The sequence below is a fragment of the Mustela putorius genome, unplaced genomic scaffold (genome assembly GCF_011764305.1).
Source record: "Mustela putorius furo isolate JIRA1106 unplaced genomic scaffold, ASM1176430v1.1 tig00003909_pilon_pilon_pilon, whole genome shotgun sequence".
Lineage (NCBI taxonomy): Eukaryota > Metazoa > Chordata > Mammalia > Carnivora > Mustelidae > Mustela > Mustela putorius.
Genome location: NW_025422057.1, coordinates 341,324 through 367,057, shown reverse-complemented (window position 1 = coordinate 367,057; position 25,734 = coordinate 341,324). Strand labels below are relative to the sequence as shown.

Below are 25,734 nucleotides of genomic sequence, written 5' to 3'. Positions count from 1 at the left end.
TCGAGCCCCACATGGGGATCCCTGCTCTGCGGGGAGCCTGCTTCCCTTCCTCTCTCTCTCTGCCTGCCTCTGCCTGCTTGTGATCTCTGCCTGTCAAATGAATAAATGAAATCTTAAAAAAAAAAAAAAAACTTAAAAAAAAAATAAAGAAAAGAAAATCTTTATCCTCCAAAAAAGGGACAATTCTGGACGTGTGTGTCCCTCGAAGTCCTGTCATTTCAGGCAGGATTCTGTCAGCCGGGCATGTGGCCTTGTCCCACAGGACTCTGTCCTCACAGGGCAGACCACTCTCTCCACGCTTTTCTGGGGCCGCGGCCGGGGTGTGTTCCAGAGCGGTCTGCAGCGAGTGCCGGTGTCACCAGCTCCGCCCGCTTCCAGAGCTCCGCGGGCCCTGGGTTGCCTGGGTTCCCAGGAATCGCAGGACAGGGTCTGTTCACTTGAGTGTCCTCAGCCGCGAGTGTGAACAGCCGTTTGTGAAGTGACCACAGCTGAGCCCGGAGCCCAGCCTTCGGGGACACACCCTTGGCTCAAGGGGGAGGAGGTCTTGGGAAGCGGAAAGGGCCCGGACGGACACAGACGGCTACTCCCGTGGGTTCTGAGTAGAACTGGGGAAGGAGCCAGGGACGGGGTGTGGGGGGGCTTTGGGAAATGGTGTTGCGGGGTGCAGCTCCCAGGCTGCTTGGCCTGAGAGGGCAGGAGCCGGGGAGGTGACCTGAGCCTCCTGTGGCTGTTTGGGGAGGCCACCCAGCAACTGGGACCTTCTCTTGGAGGGTGCAGCCGGCCCCACGGGTCCACCCCTGCCCCTGGCCAGACCTGTTCCAGTGACGCCAGCCCGGAGCCACAGAAGCACCGCCAGTCTTTCCCATCCCGTCTTCCAGCTGGAGGGCCCGGCCCAGCAGCCGCAAGCCCGGTGGGTCTGGCAAAGTCACGTCGTAGGCACCCAGCGTCGCTTTCAGACAGATTCAAGAGCCCCGGATCTCCAGGCCCCGGAGTCCCAGCCCAAATCTGCTCTGGCAAGGGCTGTGCCTCTTGCCCCGCCCACCCATCCGCTTCCACAGGGGGGGCTTCCCCGATTTGCTTCCTGTTTTCGGTGTCCCGCTACTTGGCTTCATCGGAGACGCCTCTAGAAAGCATTGGGTACAAACTTCCTTCTGTCTGGGGAGAGCGCTGAGGGAGGGTCCCGGGCTGTCTGCCAGGCCTCCCCGAGGACGAGGACGAAGAGGACGGGGCGGTGAGGAGCCAGCCGGCCCAGAGTCCGCACTCTTCAGGCGCCCGGGGCCCAGGACAGTGTCTGTCACAGCGCTTGACCGCCGTGGAGTAGGTGCCGGCTTCTCCTGGACAAGGGCCCGTCCTTACTACCCATTTGCAGGGCGCCGGTGAGAGAAGGGGGGGCCAGCCCTCCCTAGGGGGAGCCTGGGGAAGCCAAGCTTTCCACTTGTGTGCTCCAGAGCTGCCGTCCTTGGGTGCTGGTGCCACCTGGAAGGGGGTGGCTTGGGGGAATGGCCTGCAGCAGGGCTTGCCGGCAGGAAGGTGGACACTGGGGCCTTGTGCGAAGGCTCCAGCCCCATGCTGAGCTGGGCTGGGCTGGGGGATGTGTCCCCCCCATCAGCACTACGTGGGTGCCTCCCTCCCAGGGACCAGATAGAGCAGGTGGGGACCGGGCCCCTGTGGAAGCGGGGAGTGGGCGGACGGGCTCCTTCCTCTGCACTTCCCGGAGCAGGTCCCCGGTGGTCCTGACTCTGCTGCTCCCGCTCACCAGGAGGGGAGGGGTCTCCCTTGGCGATGGCCTGGCCAAGCGGCATCGCAGCCCCCAGTGTGCCCAGCGTGCCCGGGACGCTGTCCATCAAACCAGCTACCACGTGGGTGTGCAGGGCTGCAGTGGGCAGAGCTTCTGGGCAGGGTCACCTTAGCTAGCCACGGGCATGGGGAGCGTCTCAGCCGTGAGTCCTGGGGAGACGGCGCGCGGTGACCCTCCTCTGACGCGGCAGGCAGAGCTCCAGTGGCTGAGCAGCAGCTCAGAGCTCTGATCACGAATCAGAGCAGCGGGAAGTGACGTGTGGCTCTGGAGCCACAGGAGAGAGTTCTAGTGTGTTCCGGAGAGTGGGACAGCCTTCCGTGCAGCACACATTACGGAGGAGCACTGACTCGGTCGGCTTGGGCTCTGGAACACAGCACACAGTCTGGGGACTTCGAGAACAGACGGTCATTTCCCACAGTCTGGAGACCGGGGCTCTGGGATCGGGGCGCCATTGCGCTCAGGGTCTGGGGCGGCCACCTGCGGGCTGGGTCTGGGGCGGCCACCTGCGGGCTTGTGCCCAGGGCCTGCCCCTGCGTCCTCACTGCTGGAGGGGTGAGGGGTGAGGGCGCTCACCCCATCCGTGGGGCTCCACCCTTCTGCCCTCATCACCTACCAATAACATCACCTGGGGGTCGGGGCTTCCACACGTGAGTCCGGGGACACCAACATCCAGTCCACAGCAGCCCCTCCCGACCAGTAACCACATGAGCCGCCGCTGAAGAGACAGAAAGGACGGGACGGTGCAGCCACCGTGCGCCCCAGACCTTTCAAAGCCGATGTCGTGTGGACATCAAGGAAGCCCCCGCAGATGAGAACAAGGCTGAGTTCTCAGAGTTTACCGATTGGGGGTCCCATGCCACGTGTGTGTGTGTGTGTGTGTGTGTGTGTGTGCGCGCGTGTGCGTGTGCGCAGCAGAGACCGAGGGCAAGCAGGGGATGGGAGGCGTCCTGGTGGGAAGGGGGCTCAGGTGCCCTGATGGAGAAGTGGGACAGGGAGCTGGAAGACGGGTCTCCTGACGTTGGTCAAGGGAGCATGCTGGCTTTCTCCAGTGGGTCCTGAGTGGGTGGGAAAACTCACTGTACGGATCATTTCCTGGCAGGCTTGGCAAGTGGTTCGGGCGGTCGGTGGCTGAGCTGGTGGCCGCAGACCATGGACCAAAGTCCTGTCTTGACGGGTGGCCTGCGGTCGTCCGCCCACCGGGTCAGTCTGTCTCCATCTCTTGCAGTCCGAGGGCGGACCTTCTCCGGAGACCAGAGGCAGCTCCCCGGGGGTGGATTCCCAGGTGGCCTCCATGGATCCTGGCCCTGGGGACGAGGGCGCGGCGCTGGCCATCTCCCCTCTGCGGTCGGGCGAGAAGTTCCACCTGTTTGTGAGCTACAGCAGCGTGGACGCTGTGTGGACGCGCGGGCTCATCGGCCGGCTGGAGGACGATCTCCCGGGGCTGCGGGTCTGCCTGCACGAGCGGGACTTCACCCCGGGCCGGAATGTCCTGGAGAACATGGCCGAGTGCATCCAGCAGAGCCAGAAAGTGCTGCTGGTGCTGAGCCAGGACTTCGTGCGGAGCCGGTGGTGCCTCCTGGAGGCCGACCTGTCTCTCTTCGGCTACTGCCTGGAGAGGAAGCCGGTCATCCCCGTCCTGCTGCGGCCCTGCCAGGTCCCGCTGCACCTCAGCCACCTGACCTACCTGGAGGCCACGGACAGTCGCTTCTACCGCAAGCTGGGGCAGCTGCTGTGCCACGCCAGCCACCGCCTGGAGTGCGCCCTGCCCGCCCGGCGCCCGGCGCCCGCCCTCTACAGTGGGAAGGCCCTGCTGAGCCTAAGCTGCATCAACAGGGACAGCCTGCCCTCGTGGAAGGTGGGGTCCTTCAGCACCCTCGTCATCCCAGACCCCCTGAAGGAGGTGCTAGAGGACCCCGAGGTCTACAGGCACGCCCTGGGCATCCTGAACGGCGTGCGGTCCCCCAGGTCCTGCCTCCGCTACGTGGGCTGCAGGGTCCCGCTGGGCATCTTCCTGATCGTCCTCTCCTTGATGGCGTTCGTTCTCACCGTCGTTCTGGGGCTGCAGAGAAGCCCGCCGGCCGAGCGCTTCTACCTAGTGTCCGCCACGGGTTTTTTCTGCCCTCTGCTCATCGTCCTGGGCGTGAACGCCCTGTGCTGGTTCCGGAGGTTCTCTCGGGAGAAGATGCGGGAGCTGGCGCTCCGGGTGGGCGAGGCCAACGTGCTGCTGGCGCCCCACTCGCTGCTGATGGGCTGCGACACCATGAACAAGCTCTACTTCGTGTACGTGCTGCTGGAGGACTGCCGCCAGGTCTTCCTGCGGGCCCCCGACGGCGAGGCCCTGTTCCGAGAGGCCCTGCTGCGCTTCTCTTCCAGCTACACTTGCTGTGTGGCCCACGCGCACTTCCCCGCCTGGGAGGACGCCCAGGGGACTCCGGGCCACCTGGAGCTGGGCCTGTGCTTCTGCCAGTTCGTGTCTCTGCAGCTGAAGACACCCCAGGGTCTTGGGGTTGACCCCGTGTGACGGCAGGAGGGGCTGCCGGGCCGTGGCTGTGGACATGGCCTCCCCGAGGCCCAGGTGGTGCACACAGGACCTCACGTCTGGTCAGGACACTCGCCCTGCAGCCCTCACACTGGCCCAAGGGCCCCACGGGCTGCTCTGAAGGCACAGTGACCATGTCAGCCCAGCTGGCCCGAACCGTTTGGAAAGGGGCTCTTTGACGAGACTACCTGAGAGCAGGCTGGGGAGGCAGCAGGTCCTCTTAGGGTCTAGCCCGCTCCTCGGGAAGAGCTCGTGCCTGCTGCTGTCGACACGGCAGGTTACCGTCCTGGGGGGACCAGGGCCGACGCGCCGGCTCCCTGTGGCCCTCTTCCTGAGCAGCGTTTACAGACACCTGCCCCTCCTCCCAGGACACGTGGGGGCGCTGGCGGTGTGTGGGGACACCAGGCCACCCTCTGCCGTCAGGGCGCCGACACACACACTCATGCCTTTGCCCATGCCGTTGACTCTGGGAGCTCGTGGGGGGCCCCTGCAGCCCCACTGTGGCTGGGAATGAGAAGGCCAGCGTGTGTCCTCAGCATGGACACCCGGTCAGACCCGAGTCTGCTCCTTCCCTGCCTCAGCCTGTCCCCAGCCTCGCTTTCCCAGAGGAGGGTGGCTATAGCCAGGTGGTACGCTCTCCAACCTTGTCCCCTCACCCAGAAGGCTGTGCAGACGTCACTCCCCACCCTGGGGTTTCTGGCCATCTGCAGACGCTCTCCCCATGAGAACAGAGTGAGGTCTGCAGACGAGAACATGAAACACGTGAGCTGGTTTTGGCTGTGGGGTCGGAGCAGGGGACACTACGACACGGCCCCCTCTGCTCTGTGCCCTGGGTGGGGTTGAGACCCTCACACTCCATGCCCATGCCCATGTAAGGGTCATTTGGGCTCCACAGAGGTCCCTCGGCTCCAGCAGAGAGCTAGGGCCAGACTTTGGAAATGGGGGGTAGCTGGGGCGCTGCCAGAGCCTCGGCTCATCTGTCTCTAAATGTGCAGGTGGCAGGGACTCTCCCGCTACATTTGAAGTCAGTGCCAGGCCCATGTCCCCAGCCCCTTGGTGCCCTTGGGCCCGTGGCCAGGTGCTGCTCTGGCAAGTATTTGGCTCAGGCTGGTTTGCGAAAGCTCGGGCCCCAGACCACAGCCACGGGGCAGCAAGTCCCTCAGTGACCCCCGAGCAGCCCTTCTGGTCAACCGTGTACCTGCCTGCAGAGACCTTCTCACGGGCCCCTTAGACAGGACCTCACCCCACTCCACCCCACGGAGCTTACCAAACCCTGCTCTTGTCGTTTGAGCTGACCCGTCTGGTCCTAGCTCAGGAGCCCCAGAGCAAGCCACCCAGAGACCCTGGGAGCTGTGATCCTGCCTCGTCTGCGTAGGCCATGACCACACTGCCTTGACATGGCCTCTCCGGGCAGGCGCGCACCACCCCCAGGACCCGCCAGCAGCAGACTTCTCTATTTCAACTTCTCTCGTGGAAGCGCAGCAGATCCCGTGGTCTGTTGCTAAACCAAAAGTCCCCACCCAGCAGCCTGGATACACTTAACACGTGTTCATGGAACATGGAGGCTGGACTGTTCTCGTCTTTCCTGGGCCCAGGATAGCACAGGGAGGAGCCTGGCCAGAGGCAGCTGGTCGGGGGGCAGAGAAGGGAGGGAGGGGCTCTGGGCAAGAGGACAGTGTGAGGAAAGGCACAAGGTAGGACCCCAGGTCACAAGAGTAGCTGCCCAGGAGGGTCCCTCGAACCCAGGGCTCACTGGGTGAACTTTGGGTGCCAGAGATTTCTTGGGGGCAGTGCTTGGCACTGGGATCCACTCCAAGGGGTGCCAGCACCTGGTCTCTGAGATGTCCAAAGCAGGGCGCCTGGTCTGGGCCCCAGGCTGAGAAAGAGCCTCCCAGGAACAGTGGGGACCCTCCAGCCCCCACAGTAGTGGCACGGGATGAGGACCCAACAGCCCCACCCACACCCACTCTAGGCCAGGGCCAAACCCCCAGAGGGCACCCACGGCTCTCACAGGGTTAGGGTTAGGGTTAGGCTCTGTCTGGGGACGGTCCCTGGGGGCCTGCGAGCCAAGGCCTAGCTGCGGGCAGGGACGCCCCCGTCCTCGGGCAAGCTGCGTGGAGATGGCGATCGCCCCACCCTACAGCGCGTCCCAGAGACAGTAGACAGAGGACAAAGAAGTCCTGTCCCTTCAAAGGCCATGATTTTTAAGGTCATGAAATAACACACTTGTGCACACAATAAAGAGAAAACGCCTAAAGGAACCATTTTGTAGGACTGTTGGTCTCTTACTCTGGCTGCGGGACATCCCAGCGCTTTCAGATTGTGTGGGCTCAGGAAGGCCGCTGAGCCTGGGGGGCCCTTGGCCTCCAGCCCCGAGTCCTCTTCCAGTTCCCCAGGAGGCGTCTGGTCCGCTCTTGCTGGGATCTTGTGCGGATGGCCCCGCTGGCCTGCGAGACGCGGGGGCGGGGCGGGGCGGTGTCTACTCCGAACACTCGTCCGACCTGGGGCGCCTGGAGGCTCAGTTGGTGAAGCGTCTGCCTTTGGTTCAGGTCAGGAACCAAGGCCCTTGTTAGGTTCCCCACTCAGCGGAGAGTCTGCTTCTCCCTCTGCCCCTCCCCCTGATGAGGGAGCAGGAGGCTGGCTGAGGACAAAGCAAAAGCTGGCACCTTGCTCCCCCCCTCTTCACCCTTTCCCCTCCATACGTGTAGCATCCCTCAGGCAGCCCTGACTGCCATGAACAATAAGCAAATAGTTAACCTGCGGGGAGCTCACAATCCTGCTAGACAGGAGTCTCCCTTGGCTTACAAATGTCCTACATCTCACTAACAAAGACGATTGATAACAGGATTGTGACACCCCACCAAAAAGTCTCCCAACTATCTTAATGCTAATGGCTGGTCTAAAGACAAGATTGATCCAGCCGCTAGGGCAAGGCCTCCGGCAGGCCTGGGACATCCTGGCACCTTGTAGGCATCTTTAGCATATGAAAACTCCACTGAAAGCTCCCTTCCCCTCACCTTCCCCCAGCCGCAGGGTATATAACTGCCTACCCTCACAATGCCGGGCAGCAGCCGCATCTCCGACTGCCCACGGGCTCTGTCCCCGTGCTCTAATAAATCACCTTTTGCACCAACAACGTCTTAAGAATTCTTTCTTTAGTCGTCGGCTCCGAACCTCCTCACCCCATCGAACCTGACTTAGGTTCTGGGACTTCATCACCCCTGCCCGTGCTCGCCTCTCTCAAAGACAGAAATAGAATCTTTAAAAAAAAATGCATCAGGTCTAACTCTGGCCAGTTCAAGGAGCCCTACTCAACCCCCCAGGACACCTGCCTCCTCCACTGCCACACCGAGGGACAGAGTCTCCTGCAGAGAATGTGCCTGGGGATCTGTCACTGGGGTGCTGGGGGAGGGGCCGGAGTGAGAGGACACATGCGCGCACGTTTGCACGTACGTGTCCACATGCCTGGCCTATGAGTGTGTGTGCGTGTGCCCGGCCCAGGTGCATGTGTGTGAGTGCACGTGGGGCACATGCGTGCACAGGGGGCCCTGGAAGCATCACCACACCGCAGGACTCTGAGGGAGGACCAGCCTCTGTTCCTCTGTCTTCCTCAAGATGCAGCCCCCAGGGTCCCACTGGGTCCCACGTCAGGGCCCCTCTGCAAGGCCCCCGGGAACCTGTAGTTCTAAGAGGTTCCAGCCGTGGCAGCCGACTGCAGTGTGCTCTAACCCTGTGAGCTGGGTCGCCCTCCTGACTACCCCCGCACGGGCTCACCTTTCTGCTGGGCCGTGGCTGGCAGGTGCCTGCTGGGGAGAAGGCTCTGTGCTCCCAGATGATGAGGGGACACGCTGCCGTGTCTCTGTTTCTGGGAGGGTGATGGCCAGCAAAGGCTCACCTGCTGGATCCCACCCCCGAATGCCCAGGCCTGGCCCTCAGTGTTTGCCTGACAGGGGGAGGCATGTAACCTTGAAGCGACCTTGAGGATGGTGTCCAAGGGCTGCACGTGCGAGCTGCCCTGAAGAGACGGGAGGAGATGACTGGAACCGGGGACAGTCTCATTGGCGGGTGGTGGGGGTAGGTGCACCCCAGTGAACCTCGTGGGGTTGGCGGGCACATGCATGAACACCGTCCTCGACCGGATGCCGCGCTCTGTTTCCCGCTGGGTCACAGGGGAACCCACACCAGCCAAACTCACGTCCTGCTTAAATTACCCCCTCGCATGTGGGTCGCGCCGGGATGGGCGCCAGGGGACCAGGGCTGACCGTGCGTCTGATTACCCAGGGCTGCCTAGCCTGGACACAGCATTAATTCACAGAGGACTCACCCCGTGCCTGCGGCGTGTCCAGGAGAAGGACAGCTGGCCCCAAAGACCACAGTGCCCTGTGCGTGACTGCCCGTTTGACCTCGAACCGAGAGCCCAGCATTTCTTCCCCCTCTGAGCAGTTTCTCACATTGTCCTGAATCTCCTCATCCCGGGGGTCCTGTGTCAGGGAGCCCGTGAACGTGGACACAGTCTGTTTGTGGAGGAAATGTTGTAGCGTTGGGACATTGTATCTTACGCCGTCAACAACACGGGGTTGCAGGGCAGGGCTCTGGTTTGTGCAAGGGTTTTTATGACAGGTTTCTGTAAAACTGGGGGGAGAGCAAAACTCAAGGGACCCTGAGAAAGGAGCCAGGCCAAGGGCAGGAGGCCTGTCCGGTGCCCTGCGGGCATGGTTCCTGCAGGCCTGGCTAGGTCTGCCCTGAGCCCTGGGAACACCCTGAAGTCCTGCTGGCTCCTGCTGAGCAGTATCAGTAACTCGAAATTTGAAGGGTTAAACTTTATTGCAATAAAGTGTGAGAGAGTTTCATTCAAGGTCTGACTAGCTCTGACTTCGCTGTGATGCTGAGCAGCTCCCAAGTGCTCACGGAGGCTTGCTGGGCAGGTAGCAGGTCCACACGACGTTCACAACGCCGAGAATGTGATGTACCCATTCAGGGTTAGAGCCTGAAATACCCAAGACATCTAGTTAATCAAGTTCAACACGTTTGTGAAAGGTCTTTTAAAAATTAGAGACTGACTATAACAGATGATTAAGTTAATGGCATTTTGATCACAGAGCACGAGAAGACTCACTAACAGAAACGTAACTGGGTTCACAAGTCAGCTTTTTTTTTTTTTTTAAAGATTTTATTTATTGGGGGGCACCTGGGTGGCTCAGTGGGTTAAGTCGCTGCCTTCGGCTCAGGTCATGATCCCAGGGTCCTGGGATCGAGTCCCGCATCGGGCTCTCTGCTCAGCAGGGAGCCTGCTTCCTTCTCTCTCTCTCTGCCTGCTTCTCTGCCTGCTTGTGATCTCTGTCTGTCAAATAAATAAATAAAATCTTTTTTTTTTTTAAAGATTTTTTATTTATTTATTTGACAGAGAGAAATTACAAGTACACTGAGAGGCAGGCAGAGAGAGAGAGAAGGAAGCAGGCTCCCTGCTGAGCAGAGAGCCCGATGCGGGGCTCGATCCCAGGACCCTGAGATAATGACCTGAGCCGAAGGCAGCGGCTTAACCCACGGAGCCACCCAGGCGCCCCACAAGTCAGCTTTTAAACGGAGCTTGAAAGGTTGGGGACGCTGGGGGAGGGGTTCAGGACAGACCCCTCAGCCCGGGCTAGGCTGGGGGTCGTTGGGTGCTGAGGGCACTTCAGATCCTGCAGGCCCAAGACACACTCCTGTTCCCCCTTAACGACACAGAAGAAATTAAGTTGGGGTCTTTCCCCAAATAAGGGTGACAAGCAGATCGATCTCATCGGAGTGACCTATCTGCACGGCAAACCTCTGCCCTTCTTATCGCCCTGCGAAGAGCACCCTTTCCTCTCAAGTCCCAGGCCACCCCTTTCTGTGAGGTGACAGATGGACCTCATCTGCACGACTTTGAAGTCCCCACGCCTGCTGATTCCCCGGACCGCACAGACGGATGCCGTTAGGTTTGACTTTGTCCGGCGCCTCTGTCTCACGTCCATGCGATTCTCGCTCAAGCCAGACGGGCCTTTGAGGGGAGGGAATTGTCGCTCCCTGGCCCTGGTTTGAATTTTCAGGTATAAATCATGACATTTGTAAAGTAAAAGATTTTAAGTCAGCAAGACTGCTCCAGGGAATTTGCCCGGAAGGTAAATCTCTGCAGCACAGAGCACAGACGCAAAATTATTCACTGCAGGCGGGGAACGGGCGGGGGACCGTCCTGCCGGGTCAGGAGCCAGGAGAGCGCTCACACCGGCGGCCGGTGATTCTCAGTGCCTGTAAGGGACCGCGTGGCAATAAAAAATGTTCTTGGGGCGCCTGGGTGGCTCAGTGGGTTAAAGCCTCTGCCTTTGGGGGCACCTGGGTGGCTCAGTGGTTAAGCCACTGCCTTCGGCTCAGGTCATGATCTCAGGGTCCTGGGGTCGAGTCCCGCATCGGGCTCTCTGCTCAGCGGGGAGCCTGTTCCCCACCCCCCTCTCCGCCTCTCTGCCTGCTTGTGATCTCTGTCCGTCAAATAAATAAATAAAATCTTGGAGAAAAATAAAATAAAAATAAAAAATGTTCTTGGCCCTTGTCCCCTTGCCCTTGGCAGGGCTCCGAAAACTCGGGATCTCGCGAGAGCCCGGGTGACTTTCATGACTCAGAGCCACGCCCGAGTTGACGCGAATGACACAGGTCTGGGTGGTGTGGAGGCTGCTCCCTCCTGGCCTGGGGGCCGGAGGGTGCGAACAGGGGCGACAGGCTCTGGGGCAAGGAGCTCGGGGCTTCCGAGGTGCGCCTGTGCCCACAGCCGGCGCCTCTCCCTGAGCTGTGTACTTCGTCACAAACGAGTACCCCGCTCAGTGCTTTCCGGAGTTCTCAAAGTCGTAAGACAAGGCGTGATCCCCCCACTCGGTGGTCGAGTGGGACAGGAACGTGGGTGGCCCGAAGACCTGACGCTTGTGACGGAGCTGGAATCAGGCGGGCTCCTGAGACCAAGGCCTCCACTTGTGGGGTCTGTGCTAGTTCTGGGGAGTTGATGTCGGCATAGGACTGAATTGCAGGACACCCAGGCTGTGTCGGAGAATTGATTGTCTTGTGTGGGGGAAATCCTTACAGTGAAAAATGTCAAACGGGACAAATAAAATGGGAAACTGATTTCCCTCAGGGGCGGGAGGGAGCCGCTCCCGTGTCGGAATCCTGTTAATGTTTTACATACTGAATAGTAGGATACAATCAATAAAATGGGGAAGGACCCAGAAACAGTGCAAGCCGCCATAGTGAGTCCGTTCGGTGTCCGCAGGGCAGCACAGACACAGGGACGCGAGGAGCACAGAGGTTTAACTACAGCTTTGCGCTCAAACTGAAGACAGACTCCAGAGCGGCCCCAACGCTAGTCCTGCGCATCTGAGACCCATGCTAGGGCTTACCAGTTTTGAAAAGGATGCCCGTGTTTTCTAACCCTAAGCAAACAAATACACCGAGAACAGGTTTTTCTGTGTTGGAGGGGGGCATTATCAGTAAGGGAGGGGGGAACTAGAATGAACCGGATGTTTTGGGGTTGGGATTAGAGGCGTCACTCCGAAGTCATGGAGATGTGTGCACATGGTTGGCGCACAGTCTACAGGTGTCTGAGCGTGCTGTGTGGACTCGTGGGGACTGATCCGTGCACGCACACACACTCGCACACCCATGTGCGTGTGTCTATGTGCACACCCAGATGCACAGAGAGGAGGGAAACGCAGGTCGTGCGTGTGTGACTGTGAACGTCATGCCTCATGTATCACACAGACCGCGCCGGCCCGATGCACCGAGGGGCCGGAGGAACACCCGCGACCGGCTCCCAGACCGCCGTGGCACCAGTCAAGCCTGGAGCATCTTCGTGCCAGAAAGTTAGGAAGTGCCCAGAGACGGACTGCCCTGAGCCAGCTACGAAACAACGTGAACACAAAAGCAAACACTGACGATGGGTTTAGCCGATCGGAAGATGGGAATCAGTGGGCCGCGCTGACGTACAAAAATGAAAGGGGAGAAGAGAGAGCTTGTCTTTACGTCAGCTAGCTACGAGTAGAAAAAATGCTGAATTCAGACAGTCGCCTCTTGGAAAATGCAGCATGACTGATCCAGACAAGAATCGCCGGGGGATGCTAAACGGGGGTTGGTGAGGACCAAAATACTCACATCGTCTGAGAGTATCTTCCCACAAAACGTGTATTAATTTCCAAAGGGCAAATGGTAAGGTCACGAGGCCCACCAAAGCCACCTTAGCAGAGTGATCTAAGCCAACCGCGGGGCGGACAAGCGGACCTCACGTGGCTCCTGACGCCCCACCCATGTGACACTGAGGGGACACGGCCTCACTCCTGGGGACGCAGCCGCCGGCTGCTCGCGACAACACGCTTCACGCACGCAAGCTGAGGCCAGGCCACAGATGACACGGCCTGCGTGCTTCACGCCGTGAAGGTCACCACACACAGACTGAGCTGCCCCCGGGGAGAAACCACTAAGGACGGTGTGGCCGGCTCTTGGACCGCATCCCAGGCCAGATGGTTCTTTTTTTTTTTCTTTTTTTTGCTATGAAGGAGGTTGTTGAGACAGTTGGGAAAATATTACTAAGGAACATGAATTAAATAAGAGTATTGCATCAAAGTTAAGTTCCTGATTTTGACCATTGCACAAAGTGACGTAAGAACACGCCCTCCTTGGGCAATCCACACTGAGCTATTTAAGAGTTGAGAGGCGACTCTCTCCCCAAGGCTCAGAAGCACTTCGGTCAGGTGACAGTCACAGAGCCGGTACCTGCTCTGTCATCTTCAGATGACAGTCATGACTGGCAGGTGAGTGGATGGATGGATGGAGGGCTGGCTCGACAGACAGGAGCCCAGTGATGAGGGACACAGTACTCACAGCCCATCCCTGACCTGTCCACCCCCATGCCCCCCACCTGGCCTCCAGTGTGTCCGTGGTTTCTCAGAACACCTTGAACACCCGTCTCGCTTCCTGGTCACTGCCCCCTGTTCCATAGCTGCTCAGACCCCTCACCTCGCCTCCTTGGTCTGGAGGCTGGATGGTCTCACGTTGTCTGAGTGCCGGGCCCTGTGTCCCCCCACAGGACAGCACTAGGGCCAAGAGGGGCCTCCTCCAGGACTCTGACCCAGGTCACCCAACACTAGGTGGCCCCATTGAAAAGGCCGGTCTCTTTCCTGTCTGGTTCTTTTGCTTGAGCTCCCGAGGGTGTCCCCCCTACCCCCATCCCAGCCCTTGGTGCTAGGGCCTGAGCTCACCTCTCACCAGGTGGGGTATCGGGGCCTAGGATCAAAGCCTCAGAGGAGGACAGGTACTGGAGTAGGGGCCATGGTCAGGCCTAGCCGGGCAGGAGCAGACCTGGGCTTCACAGGGCCGAAGCAGAGGGGGAGGGGTGGTGCTGTGGGCTGGGTAAACGGACTCCTGCTAACTCCGACACCCTCCGACCTCCCACCTCCTCTCTAGCTCCAAGGGAGTGGGCGGTGGGGGTGCCCTGGGAGCAGGGAGCCCTCTCATGTCCCAGGAAGGGGGTCACGTCCCCTCTTCAGTGGCCCAGGGCCCTCTGGACCCATGCATTCTCTCATTTCTTCAGTGACTCTCTGCTATGGGCGAGGCGGTTGGGTTGGGGTCAGGAACCGGGCCTGCTTGCTCAGAACAGGGGGATTCAGCCGCTCCTGTCAAATCCCGGGGGGTGGGGGGGTGTGTGTGCAGGCACAGCAGGAGGAGGAGCTCTGCTGCAGGGGTGCTGGGGGAGTCAGGGCTGGAGCTCAGGTCCCAGAGGATTCCCTGAACAGCTTATTTCTTTGCAGCGAGCCCAGCAATGGACCACACAAAGCACAGTCCACGCTGGGTCCTGGCGCCCAGGCTGGCTCCCTGCCCGTCCACGCGGCTCTTCGGGATCCTTCAGGGGTCCCTCTGGGCAGTCGCGGGAGACAGGACGGCAGGAAAGGAAAGAGGGCAGGGAAGAGGCCCGCGGGTCGGAGGATGCTCAGGACAAACACGAGACCCAGGCGGATGTGAATCTTTACTTAGAGAAAAGCAACAGAGCTACAAGCTCGGGCTGGGGGCAGGGGCATCAGCGAGTTCTGGAAGCAGGAGCACGACCACAGCGCGGGAGAGCGTCGGGCGAGGGCGGTCACAGGTGCCGGCGGGGCGCTGCCAAGACAGAGGGGAGGAGGGGCGAGAGCCGCGCTGCGAGGCGGGCAGGTGACCCCCCCACCGCCCACCTGCGTGGTTAGGAGCGCGTGGCTGAGTCCCCCGCCCCTTCGCTTCCAGGTCGCGGGACACCCCCCCACCTCCGCTTCCAGTTCACCCGGCATCCCCCCTCCATCACCCCCCCCCCCCGCACACACACTACGCCACCCATCAGTCCCCGCCCGGCCCCCAGCACACCTACCCGGGCTGCAGGCGCCGAGGCCATCACTGCGGGGCCGGGGGCGGGGCGCTGCCGGCCGCCTTCCGCGCCGCCTCTTTCTCTCCCGGCGCGGCGACCTTGCTGGGGGGCTCGGTGGCCGGCCCCGCCCCCGCCCCCGCCCCCGTCCCCGCCGCCGCCGCCGCCGCCGCCGCCCCCGCCGCGCCCGCCTGGGTGGGCGCCTTGGGCCCTTCCTTGACGGCGCGGTAGCTCTCCCCCCAGGCCGAGGGCGTCTCGGTGCCGTGCTTGCGGCTCAGCGGGTAGGCCCCGATGGCCGCCAGGATGCTGCGGTGGCGCTCGGGGTCCATCTCGGTGTAGTACATCTCCAGGGTCAGCGGGGTGCAGATCTTGTGCTGCGGGAGGGAGGGGGCGGGTCAGGGGCGGCGCCGGAGGGGGTCTTCCCTCGGGGCGGGGGGAGGGCAGGCAGCGGGGACACGGGGCGGGGACACTCCGCCCGGTCGGCCTGGACTGCCCCACTCCCCAAGCGGTCCCGCTGCTCGCCAGGCCTTACCCGAAGCAGGAAGCCGTCGGGGCAGGTGAACTGGTCATACCAGATGGCCTTGTACATGATCAGGACACAGCCCAGCAGCGCCATGGCAAAGGCGATCATCCGCGCCGTGGGCAGCTGCGGGGCGGGCAAAAGGACAAGGACGCTGTCGCGGGGGTTGTGAAGCCTGGCGAGGGCCAGGGCAGCGTCAGGGGCTCACTGGCCCCTGGGGGCAGGGGCGCTTCTAGCTCCAAGCCCGCGAGGAAAGGAGAGGGAGCAGCTTTCACTGATGGAAAACAAGCGCCTTAGAAATGCTATGCTACAAAGAACAAACACCATCCTTTCGAGAGGACACGTGAACCCCTGGGAAAAACGGGGCCCCCCGCAGGAGCAGGGGCGGCCTAGACTGGCTCTGCACAGCGGGTCTGAAGGCAGCTGCTGCCCTCACCCCCTTTATAGCAGGAGGAAGGCTTCTGGCTGGGCTGAGAGCAGGTGAGTGAGCAAGGGGCCCCCGCCAACCTGGCTGGTGTCTGGGCTCCGTGCCTGCAGCTGCTCCACCCTCCCCATCTCCCCTGCCCTGCCTCCCCCTGGAAGTGACCACTGGGCAGCATGGGACGGGGTTGGGGGGGTTACCCTGCGCCCTTCCTCTGGGTGGTTACAGGCCAGCTTCTGGGCCTCCAGGTCAGGGAACTTCTTTGGCTGGTCCGGGGAGGAAAGCTGATATTCCGTCTGCGTCTTGATAACCACCTGCAGAGAGAGGTGACCCAGGAAGACCCTAAAGGGGGAGGACTAGGAGGGGTGCAGGGGGCCGCTGCCCGGCAGTGGTGTGGGTGCTGCCCAGCCGCCAGGACTGTCTAGTGGGCTAGGCTCCCCTGGTTCAAGCCAAGACTAGGGGAAGAGGGATGCTGGATGCCTGCTGGGCCATGGCGGCCTGGGGGCCCACAGATGGAGCCCCTCAATCTGCTGGCTGCCTTCAGTTCTAAGGGTGTCAGCTCTCCCTGCTAGGACTGCCCCGTAGCTGTTCCACAGCTCAGCTCCTTCCTCCAGGAAGTACACCTCCCCCTCTGGCTCCCAGAGTCTCGAGGCCCCTACCACGATGTGGCCCAGGCAAGTGCTGTGTGAGCTCCCAAGGGCAAACAGTGGGCCCACCTGTCTGTCGAGAACAGGGTCCAGCACTAGAGCAGACACCACTGAAGCCTGCCTAGATCCCTGGAGAACTGCCCTCGGCCAATGGGTGGGGCACACCTGTCAACGCCTGAGGTCCCCACCCCGTGGTCCCCAGACGAAAGTTGACTGATGTGGGTACAGATGGCTGCCGCCTGCCCTCCTGCTGGGACAACTCCTGGTGATGGTCACACTCCAGAGCGCAGGTGGGGTGAGGCAGGGCCGCTCCAGAGCTGGGCCTGCTTCCTCCAGATTCCTCCAAAAGCTGCGCTCTCTCAGTCACGGCCCAAGGACCCTGCCTCGGGCCGCAGGGAAGGCATCTTCCTTGCGGAGACCCTGCCGGGTGGCACCATGTGTTGGGCACTGTCTGCAAGATGGCATGTGAGTCCTGACGGTCAGCCTGCAGCCAGTCCCCCTCACAGTGCACAGGTGACTCTGGGTGACCAGCTGGAGAGCTGACCAGTTCGCACAGAGAGCCTGTGGCCAACGAGGGTTCTGGCCCAGCCCAGCCCTTCCTCTGCTTGCTCTCCTGTGTGCTGAGGGGAGACCACATCTAAATAACCCGTAGCCCACGGCCCTCTATTCCCAGGACAGGCTTGGAACGGCCCTTCATGCCAGCCGAGGCCCTCACCTGGTCAGGGAAAGGCGGCTGGAGCTGGCTCACATCCAGGGGGCTGATCAGAGGGACGCTGTCCGTGGTCGCCCCGTCCTGGTCCCCGGGGTCTTTGCCCGGCTTGCCCGAGAAGCTGCAACCCAGCTTCACCATGGTGAGCGGTGGTCCTTGTCCTGTCTGGAGGTAGTCACATGTCACTGCCCGCTCACCACCTAGCAGATGTCCACGCGAGCTTGCGAGGCTGGCCCCAGTGGACACTTAAAGGGAGGATGCCCAGAAGAACTTGCATTCTCTCGGTAAGTTTCTGTGTTATCATGCCAGAGCAGGGAGGCCACGCGCAGACAGGCCCTCCTCCGAGGCCAGATTGGGCCTCTGTCCCTTCCTGACTTCTGGTCTCCCCACGGGCCCCAGAGTTGGGCACCGGGTGGTGTCTCTGACCGGTGAATGCCCAGACACTCAACACTGGCGCAGTCCGCCGGCCAGCAGATTCTAGCGCATACCCTGAGAGCAGCTACCTTGCTCAACGACAATGACCCCAGGGAGCCTGGGGGCTCCGTTGGTTCATGGTCCGACTCTGGATTTCAGCTCAGGTCATGATCTCAGGGTCGCAGGATCGAGGCCCACATCTGGTTCCCTGCTTAGTGGGGAACCACCTGCTTGAGATTCTCTCTCTCCCTGTCCCTCCCCCACCTCTCTTTCTCTTAAAGAAGTAAGATCTTTTTAAAAAGTCATTTGATTAATTTCAATAATATCTGGGTGGCTCAGTGGGTTAGGCCACTGCCTTCGGCTCGGGTCGTGATCTCAGGGTCCTGGGATCGAGTCCTGCATTGGGCTCTCTGCTCAGCAGGGAGCCTGCTTCCTCCTCTCTCTCTCTGCCTGCCTCTCTGCCTACTTGTGATCTCTGTCTGTCAAATAAATAAATAAAATCTAAAAAAAAATAATATCTGGAAAAGTATTTGACAAGATTCAACATCCATTTATTATTTTGAAAGTCTATTAGCACTCTAGGGGCGTCCTTAATCTGATTGATAACGGCCAGCCACAAAATTCCCTACGCCAACCCTTACTGCTTGTGAACAGTGAAAGCTTTGTCTTCAAGATGAGGAAGGAGATAAAAAGGCCTTTTATTATCAGTTCTATAAACCATGGTGCTGGAAGTCTGAGCCAGGCTGTAGGGGAGGAGAAGCGGACGGGAAAGGCCTGGAGATCAGGCGATACAGTCACTGCTCACGGACTGGACGTCGTGTGTGTAGAAAATCCACGTGAATCTGTGGACCCATGACCAAGCCTGGAGGGAGAGTCCAGCAGGGTCCGTCCAAGGCTTTTATATTTCTATGTAGCGGTGACAAAAAATTAGAAAATAAGCTTTTGAAAGACTCCATTTAAATGGTATTGGAAATGTCAAATGCTCAGGAGAAGACTTCAGGGCAATGGGGGAATCCCACATGGAAAATCATGGAAGACCTCAGGCAAGACATCATTGACTAAGACGAAGGGAAACCCAACTTCCTTAATAAGTGGGGAACAAAACGGTCATGGATTTTGGGAGGTTCCAAGTTTAAACATGTTCCTTTTCCCCCAAACTGTATCTGTAGGACGAATAAATGCCAGTGGACAGCCCAGCAGAATTTCTGTGTGTGTGAACTCGCCAAACATCGTAATTTTGGGGACAAGAGCACGTGTGACATCTTGTGAATGAGCAGGAGGGGACTCATCCGCAGGCGTCCAGCTTACACGGCTGTGCGGTCCTGATGTGGAGGCACAAAGCCCCAGGTGACACACACGTGCATGGACCACGGGCTTGTGACAGACTTGCTGTGCAAAGCAGGGGGCATGGCCGCCTGTGGATAAACTGATGTCCACACGGAAAACAGGGCACCTAAGCCCTGCCTCTCTGCACACACAGAAATCTACTCCAGGTGGGTATGCCTCAGTTGGGAAGGCATCTTGAAAGTAACACAGGAGAATATTTTCCTGGTCTGGGGGAGGGAAGAGTTCCTCAATATGAAAATTAAGTATCAACCATAAAAAGACTACATTAAAATTAAGAACTCCCACTTATCCAAACATAGCCTTCAAAAATGGAAACAGAAAGCAAGAGTGGAGAAGATATTTGGAACATGTCATGGCAAAGGACCTGAGGCTCATCCACCAGAAATGCTCAGGTCCTAACCCCCACTACTTGTGAGTGTAACCTCACTAGGAAACAGGGACCTTGCTGATGAGACCAAGTGAAGATGACGTCATACTGGATTACGGGGCCCTAGCCCATTGACTGGTGTCCTTACAGAAGGGGGAAATTTGGACACACACAGGGAGGTGGTCATGTCCAGAAGGAGGCAGGGGTTGGAGGGAAGCATTCACAAGCGAAGGGATGCCTGGGGTTGCCAGAGCTGGCAGAGGCAGAAAGGATCCTTCCCTGGAGCCTCAAAGGGAACACAGCCCTTCTCAGCCCTTGATTTCCAGCTTCTTGCCTCCAGCGCCTGTCAAAGAAGAAATGTCTGTTGTTTCAAGCCACCCACTTCTGCTCATGCATTACAGCCACCCAAGGAAGCCAGGACAGGCAGATGTCTGTCTAAAGAGTGTGAAGAACGGCTCGAGCTGATAAAGAGAAAGAAAGAGAAACCTAATTGGAAAATGGACAGCGAAGGATTTCAAATGTCCATGGATACTAACAAGCTGCCCCCTCATTCGTCCATGAGGGAGACAAATTAGAACCAGCTTAAGATACACCAAAGCCCATCCAAGTCCAGGAGAGCTCAAGGAGCAAAGGATGCCATGCAGGTGGCGTGGACCCACATAATCCACACGTGTCCAACTGTGACCAGCCCTCACTCCAGGCGGACACCCAGCACGCACGAGCGTGGAGAGCAGCGCTGTTCCCAGAAGTACTCACCACCGCACAACATCCAGAGGAAAGCAAGTAAATGGATGAGGCATTCCTACCCAGTGAAGGGTCACAGCTGCGGGCAGGCACAGCCCCAAAGCCCACCAGATGAGGCCAACAGAAGCCAGGCACAAAGGCAGCTTCAAGAACAAGCCATCTCTAACCATAACCTTTAGGAACCAATCACGGGCAATTAGGGACATGCACTCTGGAGGTCCAGAGGAATTCATTGCTTCTGAGTCTGGAGAGTCTGGGGGGGGGGGGGGGTCTTTGGGGGAGGGAGCAGCTTCGGGGAGAGGTGGGATTTCTAGTCTTCACTTCGATGGTGGATGACTGGGGAGCACTTACCTTCAATCATCAGGCTGCACGTCTTTTTTATGTCCTCTTCTGAATAGTCATTGTATTTCACAACAAAAAGTGTTCCAAATGATTGAAACCAACAACCAAAGGACAGCAGGTTGGTGGCGGAGGCCCAGCTACCCCATACCCTCCAAGTCCAGGATTTGGACCCTGACTTTCGCCTGAACAGAGAAAGTGAGCCCCTTGGCCATGGTGGCCTGGTTGTCCCTCGACTACCTTCCTTGTGAGGACTCAAGGGCAGAGCCCCAGGGGCTGTGCTCCCCTCCCTGGCCACCGCCTGCACCCATCCTGCAAAGACTGCTGTGCCTCTGAAGCCCCAAACACCTCTCCCCCTCCCCCCCAGCACAGGTGCCCACCAGGCCCAGAGGTGACCCAGCCTCTCACAACCCAGACGCCAGGACAAGCAGGGTGGGGCTACAGGACGGGGGAGCTCCCACCCAGAGCAGAGAGATGCCGGGATGGAGAGTGTGCCCAGTGCTGGGCAGGGAGATGAGGGCTGTGGAGGATGGGGGTGGGCGGGGGGGCGGGTAGCAGGAGCCGCACTGTGGGCCCTGCGAGATGCGGCCGGCTGGGCAAGAGGGGCCACCCCCTCGTGGGCTTCCCGCCACGGAGGAATGTCCCCTTGGGGCCCTGAGCTGGGGCCCTCCCTTGGATTTATGCGCCAGGCCCAGGGCCCTTACAGGTCAGCAAAGCGCCCCCAACTCCACTCCCTGGCTGGAGAACTTTCCCTGAGGAGTGTGGGGCTTGGCAGGGGAGCGGCCTGGGGAGGACTCACGGACGCCTCCGCACCTGCCGGACAGGCGGGTGATGGGTTATTCTTCACGCGGACCCCGCGACAAGGTCCCCTCTCTGTGAGGCAGAGATGGACCCGGGGCCATCGGAGTACAAATATGAAGAGGTCGGGCTTTCCAGCGCGAGGAGGAAAAAGGCTCAGAAGCGCCGGCAAGGTGCCACGGAGGTAGGGACACGGAGGTAGGGACGGCAGGGAGGGGTGGGGTGGGGGAGCGGCAAGTGGCCAGGGCTGGAGGAGCTCCGCAGGGGCGGGAGGGGTGTGCCACTCCAGTGCGAGGGGGCCGGGGGCCTTCTGGTGTCAGTGCCCCCGCGGCTCACCAGTCCAGCCTGCCATCCGCAGGGGAGAGCGCGGAGGGGCAGAGTGCGTGACCGCCCCCAGCCCCCCTGCCCCGCAGCCTCGCAGCCCCGCAGCCCCGCAGCTCCGCCACTCGGGTTGGTGGCCACGCCCGCTGGAAGGCTGGCCCGGGTCTGCCCAGTCTCCCCACAGGAGGCCTCCTCCTACCAGGAGCTCAGCCTCTGGGGTCCTCTACAGCCAAACCTAAGCTCCAACTCCTCCGACAAGGCGTGACGTCTGTGTTACGTCACCGCGGGTTTCCATGGAAACGGAGCCGGGGATGACACATCTTCATGAAGGAAAGGAGCCATTTGGGGCCTTCTGGACTCTGCGCGTCTGGTTCCAGGCCTCGTGCCCCAAGCAGAATGCCGGGGAAGGGGCTGGGCTGCGGGTGCGACCCCCCCTGTCCCCGAATTCATCTCCCTTGCTGAGTCATGGGGGCCTCCGGGGAGGCTGGCTGGGCTCATTCACACCACAGACACAGCTCCGCGGACTAGGGGTTCGCCCCCTCTCCTCCCGCCGCCCCCCGTCCGCCCTGCGCTGTAATAGTCTTCTCCAGCGGCTCATCTGCTCCCCACCCCGTGGACTCGTGGGTGGGGGCGGTGTAGGCTCCTCTCCGATGTTTGGGGAGGGGGCAAGGGACAGGTGGGGAGGCTGTGCGGACGGACCGACGCACGCAGGGAGAGGCGGGACGAGGGCCCTGAGCTGAGCGCACTACAGAAACCCCGCGGCAGATCCGCGGGCGCGGACTCGCGTTCACCGCCCCCCTCGTCTGCTGCGTCACGCAGGAGGGCGCGCGCCCGTGCGCAGGGGCGCGGGCTTGTGCGGGCTGGGCGCGAGCGTCCCGCGCCTGTCGGGAGCGTGCATGTCACTGCGGAGCGCAGGGCACTGCGTGCTTTGCTGAAAGCCCTCGGAGCACGCGCCTCCGCCCCCGCGCCCCTACACCCCGCCCCCCGCCCCAGCCGCAGCCCTGGGGCCGGTCCTGGGTTCGGCTTTTGGTTCAAGGGTAGGTGAACTGCGAGCGCAGCCCACGGAGGAGGGCTCCTGGGAGGAGAAGCGCGGGGCGGCCCCCAGCTTCGGCTTCCCACACACCAGCCACCTGTGGCCCCGCGTCCTGGGGCTGCGGCAGGTGGTTCTGGAGAAAGACCCCTCTGTCTGCCTCCTGACCGCCACCAGCCGCCCCCGCCACGGCCACCCCGCTGTCGGTGCCAGCAGAGCTTCTCCGTGATCTGTGCCTCCGCCGCCTTGTGCCTCCGCGCCCCGCCGCCCACCCCCCGCCACTCCCCCCGGCCCCAGGTCTCTCCCACCCTCAGACAGAGCTGAACGGATTCTGGAACCGGCACCCCCTCCCCACCTCGGGGACGCCCCCCTCCCAGTGTCTCTCTCAGACCGTGGCGGGCGCCTTGATGTTCAGCAGTCCGACCCCCCCACCCCCCCGCGCCCCGCCGAGCTGCCCCACTGTGCGGAGATCCGGGCAGCCGTCGGGTCTGTGCAAGGCTGGATACCTACGGTTCTTCAGGAAGGTCCGGGCAGTGGCTCACCCCGCGGAGGCCCCCGATCGTCCGGGAGGCCTGGGGACAGCTTCCCCGCTCCCGTCAGCCGAGACCCCAAGGGAGGACCCCGGCTCGACCTGGCCGCCATTGGGTCAGCCGCAGTGACCCCCCCCCCATCCCTGCATACGCATCTCGCACACGCACCGCACACGCACCTGTACACGTAGCTCACACACCCGTGCACACTCCCCTGCACACACTCGGCCCCCCTTGTCCCCGCTCCACAAGGAGAAAGGTGGAAATGGCTCACAGGCGGCTCCAACGGGCAGCTGCTGCACGATGCGGTCGCAGGACGAGGATGCGGAGGAAGGATGCGGTTCCAGACGCTTCGCAGCCGGGGCGGGGCGGGGGAGGGGCCGAGCCGAGACCGAGGCTGCTGTTGCCTGGAGACGCAGGCAGAGGGACGTGAGCATTTGCGTCTGCCGCCCCGCTGCGCCCCCACTGCGCCCCCCCTTCCCACTTCCCACTGGAGCTGTGCGGGATGGGGGGGGGGGGCAAAGCCTACTACGCACACATCACACACTCACACCACCTCACTGCAGGGGAGCGCACACCCTGGCCAGCCGAGCCTGGGCGGCTTCTCCGCCTGGAGGTATCCGGGCTGCCGCCCACCCTCCACCCCCGGCCTTGGTCAGGTGCTCAGACTTAACTTCTTGCTCGCCTTGGTTTGGCCTTCACACCCCGAGAGGAAGGCCTCCTCCTCATGTCTCAGCGCCTGAAGCCCCGGGGCCGTCCGCGTTCCCGGGGCAAGCCTGGCCTTCTTGGGCACCGTTGTGCCTGAGCCCCTGCGCCGCGCCCCCTTAGAGAAGGCATTTCTAGGCATTAGGTAGGCCATGGAGTGCGGCGCTCCGCCTGGCTGGGGTCGGGCTCCACATCCCCGGCTCCGAGCTGATGGAATACAGCATGTTACCAGCGACTGGCCCCTTCTGCTGCTGAATAAAATGTAAATAAAGCCACGGTCTGGCTGGGCCCCTTTTATCCACCGGTGGGCACCTGGACAGTCTCCAGCTTTGTCTACAGTAGACGGTGTTGCTGGGAACGTCCTCCGTGTGTTTGTGTGGACATTGGCCTCACTTCTCTGGGTAGGTACCTAAGAGTGGAATTGCTAGGCCAGATGGTAGCTTAGGTTGAATTTTTAAGAAAATGCTAACCTTGGGGCGCCTGGGTGGCTCAGTGGGTTAAGCCGCTGCCTTCGGCTCAGGTCATGATCTCAGGGTCCTGGGATCGAGTCCCGCATCGGGCTCTCTGCTCAGCAGGGAGTCTGCTTCCCTTCCTCTCTCTCTTCCTGCCTCTCTGCCTACTTCTGATCTCTCTCTCTGTCAAATAAATAAATAAAAATAAATCTTAAAAAAAAAAAAAAAAAAAAAAGAAAATGCTAACCTTTTCCCAACGGGGCTGCACCATTTTACACTGGCACTGGAAATGTCTGAGGGTTCCACTCTCTCCACCTCCTGCTAATACTTGTTACTGTCTTTTTGCTAATGCCAGATGGCCATCTGTGGTCGTCAGCTAGGGCCACCATGGCCGAGTGCCACGGACTGGGTTGGCCACGCCGTGGGTTCCCTGCGATGCTGGAGGCTTCAAGCTTGATGCCAAGGGCAGGGCTGGTTTCCTCCGAGGCTTCTCTCTCTGGCTTGTCTTCAGACGGCCGCCCCGCTGTGTGTGCCTGCGGTCATCTCCTCTTCTTATAAGGACGCTAATCAGAATGGATTTGGCCCACCCATATGACCTCATTTTTTTTTTTTCAAGTTCATTCATATAAGTAATCTCTACACCCAAGCTGGGGCTTGAACTCAGGACTCCAAGGTCAAGAGCCGCATGCTCCCCTGACCGAGCCAGTCAGGTGCCCCCCCAGAGAACCCCATTTTAACTTAATGATCTCTTTAAAGATCCCATTTCCAAATACAACCACATTTGAAGGTGCTGAAGATGAGAACTTCAACATAGGAATTTTGGGGGAAACAATTCTGCCCTAACAACGACCTTGTGAGCATGTAGTGATATCGCACTGTGTTTTGAACCTGATTCTAATGACGAATTAGTTATCAAACTAATGATATTAATAACGAATGAAGCTAGCTGAGCATCTCCTTATGGTTTTATTAGCCACTTATATATTTTTGGTGAAATACCTGTTCAAATGTTCCAAATATTTTTCAGTTGGGTATTTTTGTCTTATTATTGAGTTGTAAGAACTCTTTATATATTCTGGATACAAGTCCTTTATCAAATAGATGATTCACAAACAGTGTCTCACAGTTTATGATGTGTCTTTTCACTTTCTTGGTGGTGTCTTCTGAAGTGCAGAAGTTGGTCATTTTGATGAGGTCCAACATCCATTTTTTCTTTTATGTACCATGCTTTTGATGTTGTATTTAAGAACTCTTTATCTAACCCAAAGTGATGAAAATTTTCTCGTTTATTTTCTTCCAGGGGTTTTATAATTTCAGGTTTTACATTTAAAAATGATGCATTTTGATTTTTTTTTTCAAAAAAAGGCTCCACCCAGCATGGAGCCCAGTGTGGGGTTTGAACTCACAACCCTGAGCTCGAGATCTGAGCTGAGATCAAGAGTCGGACACTTACCCCACGGAGCCCCCCGAGCGTCCCACACATGTGTTTAGATCTGTAACTTCTTCTTCTTCTTTTTTTTTTTTTTTAAAGATTTTATTTATTTATTTGACATAGAGAGATCACAAGTAGGCAGGGGGGCAGACAGAGAGAGAGGAGGAAGCAGGCTCCCTGCTGAGCAGAGAGCCCGATGTGGGACTCGATCCCAGGACCCTGGGATCAGGACCGGAG

The 25,734-nt window shown here is 59.9% G+C and overlaps 2 protein-coding genes across 5 annotated transcripts; one reads left to right on the top strand and one right to left on the bottom strand.

Annotated features, from left to right (window-relative positions):
- The first annotated feature begins 585 nt into the window (after window positions 1-585).
- On the top strand, window positions 586-6,598 carry LOC123388672. 3 transcript variants are annotated; one of them, XM_045068729.1, is made up of 2 exons: window positions 586-1,137; window positions 3,024-6,598. In XM_045068729.1, the coding sequence occupies exon 2, from the start codon at window positions 3,090-3,092 to the stop codon at window positions 4,317-4,319; it is 1,230 nt and encodes a 409-aa protein (XP_044924664.1). In that variant the 5' UTR covers window positions 586-1,137; window positions 3,024-3,089; the 3' UTR covers window positions 4,320-6,598. The 3 variants fall into 3 exon arrangements, with proteins under 3 accessions (XP_044924664.1, XP_044924663.1, XP_044924662.1); XM_045068728.1 differs by having other exon boundaries at window positions 587-1,317; XM_045068727.1 differs by having other exon boundaries at window positions 587-1,376.
- A 7,742-nt stretch (window positions 6,599-14,340) lies between these two features.
- On the bottom strand, window positions 14,341-23,312 carry CALY (calcyon neuron specific vesicular protein). Of its 2 annotated transcripts, none has more exons than XM_045068853.1 (6): window positions 23,183-23,312; window positions 17,025-17,183; window positions 15,863-15,976; window positions 15,254-15,367; window positions 14,728-15,095; window positions 14,341-14,486 (listed from the first exon to the last, which is right to left on the bottom strand). In XM_045068853.1, the coding sequence occupies exons 2-5, from the start codon at window positions 17,157-17,159 to the stop codon at window positions 14,751-14,753; spliced, it is 708 nt and encodes a 235-aa protein (XP_044924788.1). In that variant the 5' UTR covers window positions 17,160-17,183; window positions 23,183-23,312; the 3' UTR covers window positions 14,341-14,486; window positions 14,728-14,750. The 2 variants fall into 2 exon arrangements, with proteins under 2 accessions (XP_044924788.1, XP_044924790.1); XM_045068855.1 differs by having other exon boundaries at window positions 23,088-23,198.
- Window positions 23,313-25,734: the final 2,422 nt, after the last annotated feature.